This window comes from Elephantulus edwardii, unplaced genomic scaffold, assembly GCF_000299155.1.
Source record: "Elephantulus edwardii isolate Elephantulus edwardi_28Jun2011 unplaced genomic scaffold, EleEdw1.0 scaffold00224, whole genome shotgun sequence".
In the NCBI taxonomy this organism is placed as follows: Eukaryota; Metazoa; Chordata; class Mammalia; order Macroscelidea; family Macroscelididae; genus Elephantulus; species Elephantulus edwardii.
Window position 1 is genome coordinate 4,880,821 of NW_006399974.1, and position 13,962 is coordinate 4,894,782.

The following is a 13,962-nucleotide window of genomic DNA, read 5'->3' on the forward strand; positions in this document are numbered from 1 at the left end:
TACTGTGAACTTATTTTAATTTTCTTCAGCCTCAATTTGAACTTGCATATAAGTAGCTGATGGTCTCACCTACAGTCTTCTCATGGCCTAGTTTTGACTACAGATATTGAGCTTTTCCAATGATTTATTCTTCAAATGTAGGCAATCTGATTGTCAATCCATGACAAGAGGGCAAAGCTTAGTAGAGTAATGTGGAAGCTAAGCAACCCTTTGCTAGAACATAACTGGGTTATAGAAGAAATTAAAAGCAAAATAAAAATGTTCCTCGAAACAAATGAAGATACTACATGTTGTAATTAAGATACAACACGTCCAAACCCCTTGGATACAAATAAGGCAATCCCAGGGGACAGGCTAAAGCAATAGGTAAGCACAAACAAAGAGAAGAAAGCAAAATTAATGATATAAATTAACTTGTACATAAAATAGAAAAAGAACAACAAAATAGCCCCACATCCTCTAGAATAAAGGAAATGATAAGGATAAGAACTGAAATAAATAATACAGAAAACCAATTGAAACCATCAGTAAATCAGGGGCTGGTTCCTTAAAAGGGTCAGTAAAATAGATAAACCATTGGCAAACTTTTTTTTTTCCATTGGCAAACTTAACAAAAGAAAGAGATGACACAAATAACTCAAATAAGAAATGATAGCAGTGTCTCACAACAGAATCAGCTGAAATGAAATGAATAATAACAGAATATTAAGAAAAGCTATATCATGGTCTTCACAATTATTTGTTATGCTTCAGAACTATGGACAATCAGTAAGGATGACAGAAGAAGAATTGATACCTTCAAACGGTGGTGCTGGAGAAGAGTCTTGAACATACCCTGGACTAAGAAAACAAATAGGTCTGCCTTGGAGAGGTTGAAACCAAGTTTCTCCTTGGAGGCTAGGATTTTGAAGTTCCATCTCACATACTTTGGGCATGTGGCCAGGAGAGACTGGTCCTTGGAGAAGGACGTCATGCTCAGAAGGGTGAAGGGACAGCACAGGAGAGGAAGACCCCAGATAAGATGGATTGACAAAGTGGGTGTTGGTGTGTCAGAACTAGTGAATCAGGCTGAGGACAGAGCAGCCTTCAGAGCTGTTGTTTATAGGTTTGCGATGGGTTGCAGGCAATTTAATGGCACTTAACAACAACAACAACAACAACATACTCTGATAAATCTGAAAACCTAGAGGAAATAAACAAGTATCTTGAAATTCACACTCAGATTAACATGGACAGATGTAGAACACTTGAATAGTACCACTACAAAAGAAGAAATTGAGCGGGCCATAGAAGGATTGCCCCCTAAAAATGATGGCCCAGATGGCTTCACAGCACCAATTGTACTGAAATTCTTTTTAAAAGAAAGAAAGAAAGAAAGAACACATTCAGATCATACTATGCATGAAGCAAGCATAACTCTAATATCAAAACCAGGCAAAAACATTACCAAAAAAGAAAAGTATAGCCCTAAATCTCTCATGAATGTTGATACAAAAATCCTTAACAAATTCCTAGCCAATAGAATCCAACTGAACATCAGAAAAACAATTCACCAGGTCAAAATGGGATTTGTAACAGGTCTACAAAGATGTTTCAACATAAGAAAGACAATCAATATTAAAAAACAATCACATTAACAAAACAAAGAACAAGAACTACAAGATCCTGTCAATCAATGCAGGAAAGCCCTTTGACAAAATCCAACACCCCTTCCTAATTAAACCACTCAGCAAAACAGGCATAGAAGAAAATTTCCAAAACGTACTGAAAAACATATATACAAAACCAAGTGTCAACATCATTCTCAATTAAATAAGAACGAAGGCATTCCTCTTGTAAACAAGGAGGCCCACATCCACCACTCCTATACAATATTTTATTGGAAGTACATGCTAAGGTAATATGACAAGAAAAGGAAATAAGAGGCATCAAAATTGGCAAAGAGGTGGTAAAACTGTTGCTATATGCAGACAATATGATAGTGTACACAGAAAACCCAAAGAACTCAACAGAAATACTGTTATTAAACTTAGTAGTTCAATTTAGGAGGGTGGTAGGATATAAGATCAATACACACCCCCCCAAAAATACCCCAAAACAAACAATGGGATTCCTCTATAGTAACAAAGGAAGCACAGAACAAGAAACTAAGAAAGCAATACTATTTACAATAGCCAGCCACAGATTAAGATAATTGAGAGTAAACCCAACTAGAGACAGAAAAGACCTTTATGAAATAACTACAAAACATTGCTGTGAGAGACAATTGTTGTTAGGTGTTGTCAAGTACAACCTTTAGCAACCCTATGAACAACAGATCTAAACTCTTCTGTCCTGTGCCATTCTGACACTTCCTGAGCCTCCTGTTGTGACAGTCACTGTGTCAATCTACCTGGTTAAGGGTGTTCCTCACCTTTGCTGCCTTTTGGAGTATCGTGTCCCTCTTCAATGAATATGCCCTCCTAGCAACATGCCTGAAGTATGATAAGCATATCTTCATCATCTTCATCTTTGTTTCCAAAGAACATTCTGGGTACATCCTCTCCAAGACAATTTGTCTGTTCTTTTGGCAGCCCATGGGATGCTCAAAGGCATCAATTCTTCCATCATCCTTATTCATTGTCCATCTCTAAGATGCATAGTAAAGAATCGGAAAGACTGGTCTGAATCAGATGCACCTTAGTCCTCAAACTGGCATCATTACTCCCTAATAATTCAGAGAGGTCCCTAACTGCAGACTTTCCCTGTGCAATATATTTCCTAATATCCTGTGAGAAACAATAAAAGACCTAAATAAATGAGAAAATGTTTCCTGTTCATGGATGGGAAGACTCAATACAGTGAAAATTACAATCCTACCAAAAGCAATCCACATGTTTAATGCAATCCAAATACAGATACAAAATTCACTTTTAAAGTTATTATTTAAGTTTGTGGCTCTTCTGGAGGCTCTTGTGGTGTGGTTCCACTCTAGAAGTTGGTAGCTCACATCTTGATGAGGGTCACATAAGGAAAGTTTTGTGTTTGGTTTGTGTTATTGTTTTTCCCCTCCACAGGTGGATGTCAGCTGGCTGGACTTTGGACTTTTGCTTGCCCAGTTTAGCCAGCAAGGACCCAAGGATTGAAGGTCTATTTGGTTTATCATCATCAACGGCATTTCTTTAAGTGGTATAGCAGTAATTTTTTTTGTTTGCTGTATTGAAGTAACCTGGAGTTGCTGTGATGCTGAACACTGCCATAGTTGTGTCAAATACCATAATGGTTACCCATCATGGACAGTGTTCGGAGGAGCTTCCAGATTGATTCAGCTGTGGAAGCAGGAGTGGCAACCACTTCCTAAACCAGATGCCTCTGGAAACTCTATGAGCATAGAGGAATGATGTTATTTATCGAATAGAGTTCAGGTTTTTTGTTCATAGAGTCACTTTGAGTCATATTTGACTTGATGGCACTTAACCACTGCTAAATGAGACTATTGTTGTTATATTTTGGAGGGACATTCTTCTACTTTGTACATCACTCTTTGTCAATTTGCTGTACTGAGGTAATCTGGGTTAGCTGTGATTCTGAACCTTGTGCCACTGGGGTGTCAAACTCTATAGGTGTCCCAATGTAGACAGAGTCTGGTGGAGCTCCCAGTTGTAAAACAGGTTTGGAAGCAGGAGTGGCATCCACTTTCTAAACTACATGCCTGTGGAAACTCTATGGACTTGGAGAAATGATGATAGTTATTGAGAGGCATTAGGTCTTTTGTTCATAGAGTCACTATAAGTCATGCTCGACTCGATGGCAATCAACAACAATAAGAGCCAACCACAAATTGAGATATATAGGAATAAATCTAACTAGATTTATAATAGAGATCTTGCTTGTTTTAACAATCAACACTCTTGGCACCAGCAGTCATGGTATCAAAAGATGAGTTGCTTTAGGAAAGTCTGCTATCAGGGAACTCTACAGACTGCTAAAGAGCAACAATTTCATCCTAGAGACTAAGATGCCTCCCTATCCAGGCCATAGACTTCTCAAGTACTTTCTATGCTTCGGAGACCTGCTCAATGGCTAAAGATGACAGAACAAATATTGACACCTTTAAGTTGTGGTGCTGGAGGACAGTCTTGAACATACTATGGGCTGCAAAGAGAATAAACAGGTCTGTCCTGGGGAAGGGGAAAATAAATTGCTCCTTGGAGGTAAAGATTTTGAAGCTCTGTCTCATATACTTTAGGTATGTTGTCAGGAAGAACCAGTCCTTGGGGAAGAACATCATGCTTGGAAAGATAGAGGTTCAGTTCAGGATGGGAAGACCCTGGATAAGATGGATTGTCACAGTGACTCTGGCAGTGAGGGCAGGTATGTCAGGGTCAAAGAGGTTGGTTCAGGATAGGTCAAGGTACATACTATTATTGTTCATAGGGTCTCTATGAGTTGTAAAGCACATAACAATCATAAGGAAAATTACAAAATACTACTTCATGAAACAATAAGAAATATAACTAAATGGAGAACAATTCAGTGTTCATAGATAGAAAGATTCAACATAGTGAAAATTACAATCTTACCAAAAGCAATCTACATTTTAAACACAATCTCAATACAGAGACAAAACACATTTTTCAAATAGATAGAAAAGGCAGTTTTCAAGTTTACTTGGAAAGGAAATAGACCCCAAATAAACAAAGATGTTGCTGTTATGTTCCGTCAAGTCGCTTGCGACTCATAGCGACCCTATGTACAACAGCCCTAAACTCCGCTCTGTTCTGTGCCAATCGCACTGTCTCTAACACTCCCATCCTGATTACCCCAGTCACTGAATCAATCCACCTCATAGAGAGCCTTCCTCTCTTGCGCTGTCCCTCCACCCTCCCAAGCATGATGTCCCTCTCTAAGGACCGGTCTCTCCTCACAACATGTCCAAAGTATGTTAGACGGAGCCTCAGAATCCTTGCCTAAACAAAGATAAACTTTTTTTTCTGAAGAAAAAATGACATGGGAGACATAACACTCCCTGATCTAGCTGTAATAATCAAAACAGCATTATACTGGTACAATGACAAACACATAGACCGAAGAAACAGAATCGAGAACCCAGAAATGAAGCTATCTACCTATGGCCGGTGGAAATTTGACAAGGTAAGAAAGCCTATCAAATGGGGAAACAACAACCTCATCAATAAATAGCTCTGGAAAACCTGGACTTATAGCTGCAGAAAGCTAAAGCAGGATCCACATTTCACACCATACACAAAAGTCATCTCAAGGTGGATCCGAGACCAAGGGTAAAACCCCAAACCAAAAAGATCATTAGAGACAAAAATGAGATCAAACGTAGATGGCTTCACCTATGGTATAAAGAGGTTTGTAAATATAGCCAGAAATGCATCACCAGGAGAGGACAAAATTGGCAAACGGGACCTTCTTAAAATTAAGTCCCAAGGGACCTTATAAAGATTAAATCCATGTGTGCATCAGAACTTTTACCAACAGGATGAAAAGAAAGTCTGTTCCCTGCAGACTGGGAACAAACATTTGTAAATACCATCTCAGACAAGAGTCTTATAACAAAAGTTTACAGAATACTCATTGGCCTCCACAAGAAAAAGATTGAAAACTCAATTACAAAATGAACAAAAGACATGGAAAGAATTTTTACAGAGGAAGATATTCAAATGGCCAAGAGACACTTGAAGAAATGCTCCAAATCACTGGCTATAAGAGGAATGCAAATCAAAACCACAATGAGGTACCATTTCGCTCCAGTAACAGTAGCAAAGTTTAACAGGGAAGCAAGTCATAAATGTTGGAGAAGATGTGGTGAGATGGAGCTCTTATACATTGTTGGTGGAATTACAATCTGGTACAACTATTCTGGAAGGCAGTTTGGTGCTTCCTCAAAAAGCTGAACATAGAAATTCCATATGACCCAGTTATTACACCTTGGAATATACCCTGAGAATATGAGAACTGAGGCACAGACAGAGATTTGTACACCAGTATTCACAGCAGCATTACTCACCATTGCAAGAACATGGAAATAGCCCAAACACAAACTAATGGATTGAGAGATTATGGCACATTCACACTATGGATGACTGTGCAGCAAAGGAGCAATGATCTTGTAATTATCTAATTTGAGAGGGACTGGAGAGCATTATGCTGAGTGAACTAACTCAGTCCCACAAGGATAATTATTGTATAAAACCATTATTGTAGAATGAGTGTAAGGATCCAAGAGGGGTAGGAGTTGTTGGAAGCAGAGGGATGAGGATGTGCAGGGGGAGGGGGAATTAATTGTCAGGTTGTACAATTTGATGGGGAGGGGGCTGAGGGAAAGTGAAAGAATTTGTTCTTGAAAACAATGTACTAGAATTTTGTAAATAAACTACCTCTCAAAAAACACCCCTTTTTCAATGGGGTGAAAAGAAAACCTACATAGTGGAAAAAAAATTTGGCAATGACATCTAAGAAGTGGGTCTTATAACAAAATTTTATAGAATGCTAGAGTGCCTCTGTAGGAAAAGACTCAATCAAAACTGACAAAAGACATGGAAAGATTTTTAACCAAGGAAAACATTTGGATGGCCAACAGACTTATGAAGATAGGCTCAAAATCATAGCAAAAAGAGAAATGCAAGTAAAAACTGCGGTGAGATACCCTTTCACTTTAGTAACAGTGTTAAAGTTTAACATGATAGCAAGAAGTAAATGTTAGAAAGGATATGGAGAAATTGGAACTCTCATGCATGTGCATGCTGGCAGTACTGTAAAATCACATAACCAGTCCGTAAGGCGGTTTGGTGTTTCCTCAAAAAGCTATAAATATAGATAGAGATAGCGATAGAGATAGATAGAGATAGAGATAGAGATACATATAGATAGATAGATATCTGAGTATAGAAATCTTGTATGATCCAACTATTCCACTTCTAGGAATACACCTTAAGGAAAATAGAACTGAGCTAGAAATGGGGATTTGTACACCTATGTTCATAGTAGAATTATTCACAATAGTCCGAAAATGGAAACAACCCAAATGTCCATCAACAAATGAATGAATTGTGAAATTATGGTACATTCACACAATAAAATACTATACAGCCCTAAGGACAATGGTTTCATAAAACACCAAAAAGCATGGGAGAGTCTAGGGAGGATTATGAGGTGTGAACTAAATCTCGTAGGGACAAATACTGCACACGACCATTAATGCAAAAATTGAAGCATAACTAGAAAGATATGTATAAAAGTCCAAAAGTGAAAGGGGAGGGGAGAAGAGAGATGGAGAATGGGGACGAGGAGAAATCATTAGGATATCTGAGTTTGGCAAGTTGAGGTTATGTGTGAAGGAATTAGGAAAGGTGTAATGGGGACCTAGAAAGATGTGGTAATAATAGGCATAGGTCATTAGTTATTAATTTTATAAATCACAATGTATATCATTGTTTCATTCATTCACATTATGTTTCAAACAATCTAGTCCACAGGAGTCAATTGATGAAAGTAATGTTATGAGAAACCTAAGAGACTTTGTTGAAAAGGATACAGTTCCACAACTTAAGGGAAGGGACAGGGTAATAAAAAAAGATATAGTTACTATAGCAAGAATAAGGAAATAAGGAAACAGCCTAAATGTCCAACCACAATCAAATGGATTGAGAAATTATGGTGAATGATGGAATACTACACAACACATAGGAGCAATGATTTTGTTAATTACTAGCTACTTTGGGAGGAACTGGAGAACATTATGCTAAGTGTCCCATAAGGACAAATACTGTATAAGACTGTTACTGTAGAAAGATTATGCGGATCCACGGTGGGGGAGGGTGGGAGCAGAGGAATAAGGATGAGTGAAGGGGAGGGGTGTGTTAATCATATGGTCTATAATTTGAGGGGTGGAGGGCAGGGGAATGAAGGAAATGGGAATGATCCCATGTGAAAAACATTGTATATTAACTTTACAAATAAACCCATATAAAAAAAATTTAAAAAGGTATAGTTATCTCCACATACATCCTGAACTTGGGCTGGAGAAAAGAACCTCTAACTAATTTTGTGAGTAATTTATCTTCTTTCAATTGGTATAGAGACTTTCACAACAGAAAATCTAGCTTTCTTGATTGACTTTAGTGAGGTGTATGTTAAATGGAAGAAGATACTTACAGAATTAATATTTTGCATAAACATTATGGATTCCTTTGCAGTTTTGTTTTCTTGTGGAAAGAACATACAGTTTTCTTCATACAGGCCTGTCTTCGGGTCATGTCTACATGTTCTTGTTTTGCAGTTCCCACTTGAACATTCATTGACAATATAAGTGCCATTAATATCAGTCGGACATCTGTGATGAAAAAAAAATCAGATTATATATTTTATGAAGGTTATGCATATCTTGAATAGCCCTCAAAACTCTCCTTCAGGGACAATTTTTTAAAATCATGGTTGAATTTATTTCAGCTTAATGGGTCTAGGCAAAATTTCCATTACCTATTTGCTATGGGCATAACAAGAACAGTGATGTCAGTTTATACTTGTTAAACATTCATTGCTCACTAATGTGTTAGATAAATCTATTATCTTTGACCTGGAGCTCAGGATTAGAGAATTTCCTAACTCACAGGGATGTCTTAAAGATTTTAAAAATGAATTAAGACATTGAAGAATTTCTTCTTATTGAGGAGAGTCAATATAATGCTTTAAATTTTCATGCAAGGTAATGCACATGATTATTCAAAGTGTTTACAATATGTTGCAATGTACATTTTGAGAACCACTGAGATATCTTAAAGAAAGGGAAAAAAGATAATCCCCACATAGTTATGATTCCTGCTATTTGATCTATACGGTAATCTTTTGTGTGTGAGAGAGAATGAAAGTTTGTAAACAAAATCTGTTTATCTGCAGAATTTACTCTTATATCAATATTAATCATAGCAAGGGAGAAAGTAAGGCATAAACTTCTAAGAAGAGATATTCTAACGTAAGCCTGAAATTAAACTTAGCTATAACAAGATTTTATTGTTTCAAAGTACCTGGCACATAATAAGAGTTCAATATTATTTTGTGCTCAGTAACTTAACTCATTACTGTTGAGTCAGAACCCACTCATAACTGACACACATCATTGAGTTTCCGAGGTTATAAATTGCATGGGAGGAGTTTGCCCATGTTTCTTCTGCAGAGTTTCTGGTGCATTTAAACAGCCAGAGAGGTGCCACCTTTGAGATCGTAGTGAAACATCCTTTGAATTAGGTCACCAGAGTGTCCTGGTTTTTACTATTATGTCTCTTTTTAATGACTGATGTATCTTATGAAAGAACTCTTGTGATGCAGTGGTTAAGTGCTCTATCTTGATGGCTTTTAACTATTAGTCATTCTACAGGAGAAAGATGTGACAGTCTGTGTATGACCTTGGATACCTGGTATGGTACAACTTTACTTGGTTCTATAGTCATTAGAAGTAAAATTGGCTCACTGGCAATGAGTTTAAACCTTATAAATGAACATTTATTTCTCATTAGTTTATTTTTTTTACTAGTTTTTTTATAAAATTTGAATACATTGTTTTCAAGAACAAATTCTTTCAATTTCTCTCACCTCTCCCTCATCAAACTGTACAACCCCATGATTAATCTTCCACTCTCCCTGCACATCCTCATCCCTCTGCTTCCAACCTCTCCCACCCCTCTGGATCCTTATACTCATTCTACAATAATGGTTTTATACAGTATTTATCCTTGTGGTACTGAATTAGTTCACTCAGTATAATGCTCTCCAGTACCTCCCAAGTTAGATAATTACAAAATCATTGCTCCTGCGTGCTGCATAGTATTCCATTGTGTGAATGTACCATAATTTCTCAATCCATTCATTTGTGTTTGGACATTTGGGTTGTTTCCATGTTCTTGTGATAGTGTATAACGCTGCTATGAACATTGGTGTACAAATCTCTGTGCTTCAGTTCTCATATTCTCAAGGTATATTCCAAGTAGTGGAATGTTATTTGGTTCTTTATTTTTTTTCTATTTGCCTACTATATGTATCCATGTTTCTCTGTTGTTCATACAATTTTCAGAGGCCTGCTATTTTAGAAGTGGATGGCCAATCTTTCTTCCTAGTTTGTCTTAAACTGAAAGTTCTACTCAAACCTGTCCATCATGAGTGACCCCTCTGTCAAACCAGATGGATTGACACAGTGGTTGTAGCAAAGGGCTTGAGTGTGTTAGAGATTGTGAGGATGGCACAGAACAGGACTGGATTTAGATCTGTTGTTCACTGGTTACTATGATCACATGATCACTCTATTCATGTTGTTGTCATGTACCGTAGAGTTGGAACTGACCCGTAGCTGACCCTCCAGCGGGCTTTCGGAGGCAGTTAATCACATGGGAGGAGACTGTCTATATTTCTCCCAAGGAGCAGCTGGTGGCCTCAAACTGAGTACCTTTGAGATTGCAGCACAGTTTCTTGCCATCAGTCCAACAGAGTTCCCTACTATGGAAGAACTAGAAACGTGTTTTGGTGGTTTACCGGAAAGGAATTGCACTGCCAACCCAAAGGCAGGCCATTAGAGTCCACCAGCTACTCTAGGGGAGAAGGATAACAATTTACAGGCTCTGAAAACCCCCTGAAGGTTCAGCTATGAGTCACTTCCAACTCTACAGTACACAATAACAAGACTATATAGTGATCATAGGAAAACCGAACCCGCCATTGTCAAGTGGACTCTAACTCAGAGACTCTACAAGATAAAATAGATAAAATTAACTCAGTATCAGTGGATAGGTTTAAAATCACTTGGAATCATGCTTCTTAAAAACTGATGTGTCCACTTACTCTTATGAGTCCTTTCTCTTATTTTAAATTGAGACTAAACAAAAAAATAAATATATTTACTTTGAAGCTCTTGGAGTTTAATTGATTTTAATGAAATAGATTTTCAATGAGAAGTTATAGATCAAGAAATTAAAAAGTAGAAAGAAACTGCAACCCTAAATCTCAGATACGTTAGGGTTTAGGCAATTAACTTGCAGCTATCTTAAGTTTTCCAATATTATTGTTCCTTTAACTTCTGCCAGTGACATTTTTAATATAATTTCTGTGAATCCTGAAAGGATTTCCAATTCCTGGTTTATTTTGACTCCAACAAGGAATCCCCAGAGATACTAAGACACATGGTAACTTGGTCGCTTAGTGGTAAAGAGTTGCATTACTAGCTCAATGGTAGGCAATTCGAATCTATCAGTTGCTTTAATGGGAGAGTGATGGGGAATCTCCTCCTGTGTGATTTACAGTCTCTGAAAACCATCTGGAGTGTCAGCTATGAGTGGATTCTGATTTCACAGCTTGCAACAACAGCAATGGGAGACGTGCATATTGGGGAAGGTTGGATATTTTAAGAAACGATACCAACATTCATCTCCTGAGATTAATTTTATCCACCTGGCATAGAAAATTTAAAAGTCTTAACTGAAAGTTTTAAAAACAGATTTGTTCAGTAAAATACCTTGTTGCTTCAATAGTCTTCTTTCTGGACATATAGAATGGCTGGTCATTGTTATACTCATCAAATACGCCCCAACGGAGATGGGCCCATTCATGGACAAATGCTCTGCCTATGAGAGAATGTTGCCAGCTATAAATTTAGAGCTACTATATTTTAATACAGTTTCCACATGCATATAAAAGATGTGTTTTACTTTTCTTATATCTAATGTCTCCCCATCTCTTTCCTTCCCAGCCTAATTAAGTCAAGGAATTCTGGAAATTTAGACCATTGTAGTAGGTCAAAAGTTTCAATGATGGGGTGGGGTGGGGTGCAGAATTGTACAACAATGAAAGACTTTTCTTTTCAAAGAGAAACGCAAACTGGGAGTGGGCAGGGAGAAAAACGTTCAACAATGAATGAGTGAATGGAAATCCAAGTTCTCGATACACTTTCATTAAAAATTCTCAACTAAAAAAAAATCTAAAAACAACAATAACAACAACAACAACAACACAAAAGAAGCATGAACAAGTCTATCTTGGTAAAAGAAGTAAAAAATCTCCTTATAAGTGAGAACATTCAGGTTGGTCTCAAGTATTTTGGAAGCGTTATCGAAGAGACTAGTTCCTAGAGAAGACAATTACGCTTGGTAAAGTAGTTGTTGTTTCTGTTGTTAAGTGCCATCGAGTTGTAGACGACTCATAGTGAACCTATGAACGAAAGAACTGAACACCTGTATGATTTTCATCATTTTTCCAAGTTCGTAGAGTTCCCAGAGGCAAGCTATTTCAGAAGCGGATGCCACCTCTGCTTCCAAGCTTGTTTCAATCTGGGAACTCCAACAAACACTGTCCACCATAAGTGATCAATATCGTATTTGACATATCAGTGTCACAGTGTTCAGCTTCACAGAAACCATGCGTTACCTCTGTGCAGCAAATGGACAGACCAGTGCTATACTACTTAGAAGAGTGTTTGACCAAAACCAATTAAAACCAGGCCTGAGGGCCACAGATTAAAATCACCCATTTTTTACTTGGTAGCACGATTTTATATCCATCAGGCCCACAGAGCTCTCTCTATTTTGTATTGTTGTTAAGTAGTAAAATAGAGGGGCAGTGAAAAAGATGAAGATATTTAGCAAGAAGAATTTGTACAGTGAATGTTACTATGTTTGTAAGAATAGAACCAGGAAATGTTTCATTCTGTTGTACAATGAATCACTAAGAACTGGAAATAAGTTGGCATCTAACAGCAACAACAACAAATCCATATCAGAACTAATGAAATCATACATAATTTCAATTAAAAATGTTTCAATGAGCAGGAGATAATAAACAATGAATTTTATTATTATATGCCACCCCATAAAAATATATAATTTATACATAAGTATTTCTAAACAAAAGTATTACTTAAATACCTATTTTTCTTTTGTTAAAAAGTTTTAAAGGTATAGTTTTTATTTTTTTCCCAAAAAAGAAGAACAAACACCCAAAAATGTAAAATAGATATACCTACCTCGAGGCCCATATAAAAGCAAATTATCAGACAACAAGAAGTTTGGAGTAAAATGTATATATTTCCCTTTTTGTCCACATTGTCCATACTGAAGTGTGTACGGATCATCTCCATAGTTCAGATCAGGGGCAGCAACTATGACATCTGCCTAAAACAGTAGAAGAGCAAGCAAGCAGAAATCCATTTCAAATGCAATAGAAACAACAGGGTTTAGAAATAAGGTTTTTTTCATTTTTACCAAGAACATTTATTTTACTAATTAAACTTCTAAATGTATAACCTATAATTAAAAAAAATTATAAGTAGAATAGCCTACCTGCTCATATGATTCCTGCTTTGCCATCATATACTCAGGTTTTGATTTCCAGGTCACTGGAATTAGAATGCTTACACTCCTGAAATATACCCTTTGTTTGGTGGCACGAAACAGGTAAGGAGAAGCTTCACGTACCATCTCCTGACAAAATTTAAACAATTTATGATAATAATCTCACAACAAAATGAGCATAAATGTAGAAACGAACGTAAGCAAAATCTAAGTTCCTTTTTCTCATTTTGGCAAAGACTCACTGAAAACTTAGGGGAGCTCTGGTGGCCTAGTGGTGAGAAAGTGCACTGCAATCCTGAAGGCATGTGGTTCAAGGCCACTAGCTACTCCAGGAGAAGAATTGGCAATTTTCTTCTATGTGATTAACTGCCTCTGAAAATCCGCTGGAGGGTCAGATTTGACTCGATGGTACTCAACAACAACAACAACTACAACTGAAAAATAGGTTGAATTTTACTACATTTCTCCAGTCTACACTAATCCCACAAAATCATAAAATACTTAAAATCAAGTGCCATAATTCCATCTTTTTTTTTTTTTAGTTTTTCATTTCAATGAACATCTACAGAGATTTTGGAATTCCATTCATTCATTGTTGCACCCTTCTCCCCGCACAACCCCCCCC

General features: G+C 37.1%; 1 protein-coding gene across 1 annotated transcript in view; it reads right to left on the reverse strand.

Moving 5' to 3' along the window:
• The window catches only part of LOC102850942 (epithelial chloride channel protein-like), a 112,822-nt gene that overhangs the window by 95,769 nt on the left and 3,091 nt on the right, over nt 1-13,962 (reverse strand). Inside the window, exons 2-5 of the mRNA XM_006898233.1 lie at nt 13,326-13,466; nt 13,010-13,157; nt 11,507-11,615; nt 8,164-8,341 (exon numbers count right to left, since the gene is read on the reverse strand). Of these exons, the coding sequence (XP_006898295.1) occupies nt 8,164-8,341; nt 11,507-11,615; nt 13,010-13,157; nt 13,326-13,466 (576 nt within the window). The remainder of the gene's footprint in view (nt 1-8,163; nt 8,342-11,506; nt 11,616-13,009; nt 13,158-13,325; nt 13,467-13,962) is intronic.